Raw genomic sequence first — 5,217 nt, 5'->3', positions numbered from 1 at the left:
AAGCTGATGAAAGCCGGTCACCCTGGGCAGATGGGAGGACCTATCTCCGGTATGCCAGGCTCACCCTCCGGAGGTTCTCCGATAGGACAGAGTCCCATGTCTCCTTCACAGAATTCTCCGTCAATGCGTGATGGACACTCCCCCCCACCCCACCATCCATCCTACCTCCCTCAGGGGTCCAACCATCACACCACCCCCTCCCCTGCACCTCATGGGGATATGTCCCCCCACCATCATCCTCACATGAACCATCACTCTGGTTCTCCGCCAATGCCCCAGTGGCCATCTCAGATACCGCCACACCTACAGCAGGATATAAAGCCTCCTCCCATGATGCCCCTCGCTCCAACCTCTGGTATGGGAATGGGAGGATATCCTCAGTACTCTTGGTACCAGACGGAGGCCGGTATGAATCAACATCAGGGGCTTCTTACATAAATGCCTCCGCCGCCTCTCTTCTTCTTTAACCCGCCAATTCCATCCACCTCCGGTCGGAGGCAGGGGATAAACAATCGGCGACAAGTTACTTAGTGTCGTTATATCTGTGATGCTTGATTTACGGCGGAGTTCTGTCCGCCCTCTCCCTCTGCCGATATCCGGGATATCGAGATACTTAAGACAGGGATATCCACGGGGGTAGAAGTGATATCCATCATCGATCTCTCGTCCTTAATATGGATATCCATCGTTAACAGGATATCTTCTACGATAAAGAAAATACTTTTTTATTGAGAAAAATGTATAGAAAAAAGGAGACAACGATTAAAATTTAGATTTTTTCCGGAAAATTTTCGACGTGCAATAAGAATGTTAAACCACTCAATCAATATTGTAAAATTATCAAAATTATTATTTTCTTCTCCACATCAGTAATTGATAAAATTGAATAATTTGAGGTTTATGCCAAAGTTTCCCCTTAATAGTGAATTTCTATCCCCCCCCCCCTCCGTCCAGCCCCATTGAAAATTACGAAAAAATGCATTCTTAGAACATCTAGATTTTTGGGTCATTTCACACTTTAGATCCAATCCGAAGACACTGTTTTAAACCTTATTTAACGCGAAACTAGTCTTTATGTAAAAAAAAAACTTTCAAAAATAATTCCGACCCTTAATTGACTGAAACCAAGCCAATCTTTACATTCCCATTGACAAGTATAGTATGGAATTTACTTAAAATCGATCAAAATTCCACCAAAATTATTTCAAAAATTAATTTAACTAGGAACTTAGTTTGAAATAATTTTGATGGATTTCTTGAATTATTTGTTAGTTAATTGTATAAATCATCTAGATCTGTTTAAATTGCTAAATGTTGTATAAAAAAGTTGTTTTATTGTGAAAAAATAAATATAAACAGAAGACAGTTTTACTATATATTTTTAAAGAACTGTTAATAATTAGCAGGAGGAAAGAAACCTAATTCAAAAGTTGAAAAAGAACAAAAAATATAAATTAGAGATATGTTGGAAGAAATAAAAGAAATATGAAAACAAGAAAAGTTGAGCAAGAGAAAAGAAGGGAAAAGAAGGGAAAAGAAGGGAAAAGAAGGGGAAAAATGTGAAAAGAAGGGAAAGAAGGGAAAAGAAGGAAAAAGAAGGGAAAGTAGGGAAAAGAAGGGAAAATAAGGGAAAAGAAGAGAAAAGAATGGAAAAGAAGGGAAAAATGTGAAAAGAAGAGAAAAGAAGGGAAAAGAAGTGAAAAGAAGGGAAAAGAAGTGAAAAGAAGGGAAAAGAAGGGAAAAGAAGGGAAAAGAAGGGAAAAGAATTGAAAAGAAGGAAAAGAAGGAAAAGAAGTGAAAAATAGAAAAAGAGAAAAAGAAAAGAACAAGAGGGAAAAAGAGAAATATTGACAAAAGAAGAGGAGAGTAGGAGGAATAAAGATAATAATAGTTAGAAAAAAAGAGAATAGATATAGTAGAAGAAAATGAAAGGTGGAAAAACGGGAAAAGGAAGAAAGAACTCCGAAAAAACAAGCAAGTGAGAGATAAAAGCGGAAAACAGAGAAAAGTAGAAAAGTAGAGAAATATTTGACAAGTGGGAAAAAATGAAAGTTAAGAGAATTTTAGTAAGAAAGAAGAGAAAAGGAGAAAAGATGAAAAAAGTAAAAAGATAGAATGCCTAAAAAAGATAAAATGATTAAAGAATATAGAAAACTAAAAAAAGATAAATGCTTAAGAAAAGAATGGTAAGTAAAGGAGAATTAAAAATGTGAATGGCGGAACGACGAGAAAAAAAGAAGGGAATGCAAAACAAATGCAGAAAGAACCGGAGAAAGAAAGAGAACTGTAGTGAGATTTGAAAAAATAAAAATGGGAAGGATGAAAAAAGTGAAAAGAGAGAAAAGAATGAAAAAATAAGACAATAGCAGTATTAAAGAGTAGAATGCAAAGAATAAAAGGAAGATGAAAACAGAAAAGAATAAGATAAAAGAAGAAAAAAAGAACGGAAGAAAAGGAGGAAAGATAAGAAAAAATAGATGAAAATGGAGGAAAATTATTGAAAAAAAAGCAAAGTATAAGGAAAATCATAAACTTGTTCATTTTATTTTAAAACTTGCCTTTTACATGTGTTGAGGGCTGAAGGTAAAAGTGTACCAAGATTTGTCATAAATAAAAAAAAAATCTTAACAATCCCATCCAGACGTTTCAGACGTTCTTTAATGTTCAAAGAAGCTCTGGTCATTAAAAATTGTCTAATGTAATTATTTGCAGCTCTACACTTTCACTCAAAAAAGACAAACATATTTTTCTAAAAGAATAATTATGATCATATTTAAATGAATGACAGTTTTATTTTAAAATTGCTAATTTGAAATTTGAAAAAGGGAAATTGAGGAAAACCCGATAAAAATTACTGAAATAGAAAACTAAGGATTAGAAAATAGATAAAGTTTTACTCAAAGACTCAAAAATTAAACCTGAAAGAAGTAAGAAAAGCAGTTTGATATTTTGAAAAAAACTCCGATCTCCGTGTTTTGTAATAATTAATGTATGATTCGAGGTTTCGTGATTACCTGAAATATATAAATATCTACATTATTTCTAAGGTTGAAAAGTAGGAGAATAACATGATAACATGAACTAATTAATATCTTCACATTTTTGATATCAAGGTAGAGATATCAGGGGTAGAGATATCAGGGGTCTTTTAATTAAAGTTTCCCATCAAAAATTCACAATAGTACCCTTAACATCTTTGTCCTATTGAGACATCCTATTTAAAAAAGTCACTTATTAATTGTATTAGAACACACAAAGTCAATTTTCTTATCCCCGTTCCCCATAACAAATAAAAGACAAAATCAAATCAATTTCTGATGTTTTTCATGTGCCTCTCTAGTTAAAATAGTGCGACTATTATACACTTTAATTGTAGTTTTAATAGTTATAAAACAATATTTGTTTAGATATCTACAATGTATCTATTGGTTCTTATCTTCATATGTACGCAAAGAATGCGTCACAAATGCGTACGCTAGCGTATTGAGATATGATGATGTGGGCTTTATGTGCCGCAGCACTTAATTGATCTTGATTGGGATACTTTGCGTCAAGTTCTATCTANGGTATACGCAGAGAGTAGTTTGTAGTTGTATGTTTACTAGAACACAGAGTAGGTATACGCAGAGAGTAGTTTGTAGTTGTATGTTTACTAGAACACAGAGTAGGTATACGCAGAGAGTAGTTTGCAGTTGTATGTTTACTAGAACACAGAGTAGGTATACGCAGAGAGTAGTTTTCAGTTGTATGTTTACTAGAACACAGAGTAGGTATACGCAGAGAGTAGTTTGCAGTTGTATGTTTACTATAACACAGAGTAGGTATACGCAGAGAGTAGTTTGCAGTTGTATGTTTACTAGAACACAGAGTAGGTATATAGAGAGTAGTTTGCATTTATATGCTTAATAGAACACGGAGTGGGTATACAGAGAATAGTTTGCAGGTATATGTTTACTAGAACACAGAGTAGGTATACAGAGAGTAGTTTGCAGTGGATTATTGCTCAAACCTAGCAATTTTAAACTTTAAAATAAAAACTCGAATAAATCTTAAATTCGGCTTTGAAATTTGTACTTTTTTATTGTAAGCAGCTGTTTCATCATCGATTTTATTTAAATGATCAATGTGTTGATTATTAAATTTGAAATCAATGATCTCCTGATAGAGTTTTCTTATATTTTTCGAAAATAATATTTGTATATTAATTCAAACATGCGTGTTAATGAATATTGAAGAAGTCGGTTCACACAACCAGAAAATTGGGATGAAATAAATTTCCTAGATTTTCTTTCAATTTAGTTCAAAATCGTGTCCATAGAGGGCCGGTGGAGGAAGATGGTGTGTGTAGTTATTTTATTCATATTTTTGTGATAATATTAACTGTAGGGAACAAGATTTATTATACTATACAAACACCTAACTTGGAAAATTAAATTTTAACTTCATCATTTTTTACAAAAATAATTTACAACGGTAGAATAAAAGCTTTGGTTATCAATGTGAATGAGATATCCATGATTTCTTGTAGTTTTTCTTCAGCAGTCTCTAGCGGATTTTTTTTTTGCTACTGAAACAATGGAAGAAATTGTAAGATTTAGAAAGATTTAGCCAGGAATCTTTAACAATATTAATCGAATTAAAGTTTAAAGATTATATTTAAACACTTAAGTGTTTTAATTATAAAATTTTTTCCTAGTTTAAAGATTTAGTTCTAATAGATCTAGAGAAATAAAAGGTTAGTTATCCAAATTATACTTTTACCAAGAAACAGTTATAATGCTTGATATTTTGAAAAGGTCGAAAAAAAAGATTATTGAAAATAAATTACAAGAGTTTTTCAAGACAAATAAGGAAATAAATGTCAAGAAAGTGAAACCAATTTTATAGTTTTAAAGGACTAAAAAGTTTGCTTAAGAGTAAATTTTAAATTCAAATTATTTAAAACTTTAGATGGTTATATTTTCTCTCCTTTTTGGATATATTTGTAAATTCTAATTCAAAATTATACGAAAAGTCGACTATCTATTCCAGAACTTTCTGATCATCACTGTAGTGGTAGGGGTATCAAATATCATGCCAGTTAACCCAACCAAATATTTTCCTTTCAATCAACAGCTATCGCTTTATTCACGTGATTTACATCATTTAAATATCCCTGGCTTATTCGTGTGCATATGTATATACTGTATTAAGAAAATATTTACGATTAGAAAAATT

At 32.3% G+C, this 5,217-nt stretch overlaps 1 protein-coding gene across 1 annotated transcript; it reads left to right on the top strand.

The window, feature by feature from the left end:
* LOC111711297 (homeotic protein distal-less) lies at positions 1-1,356 on the top strand (the record flags this gene model as incomplete). The annotated part of the gene is given in 1 exon segment (XM_023485621.1): positions 1-1,356. A coding segment is annotated over 1 exon segment (438 nt), but the record flags the coding sequence as incomplete, so codon positions are not given.
* Positions 1,357-5,217: the final 3,861 nt, after the last annotated feature.

Source organism: Eurytemora carolleeae, unplaced genomic scaffold (assembly GCF_000591075.1).
Source record: "Eurytemora carolleeae unplaced genomic scaffold, Eaff_2.0 scaffold986, whole genome shotgun sequence".
Lineage (NCBI taxonomy): Eukaryota > Metazoa > Arthropoda > Copepoda > Calanoida > Temoridae > Eurytemora > Eurytemora carolleeae.
Note: the sequence above shows the minus strand (reverse complement) of the source record. Positions and strands in the feature narration are given on the sequence as shown.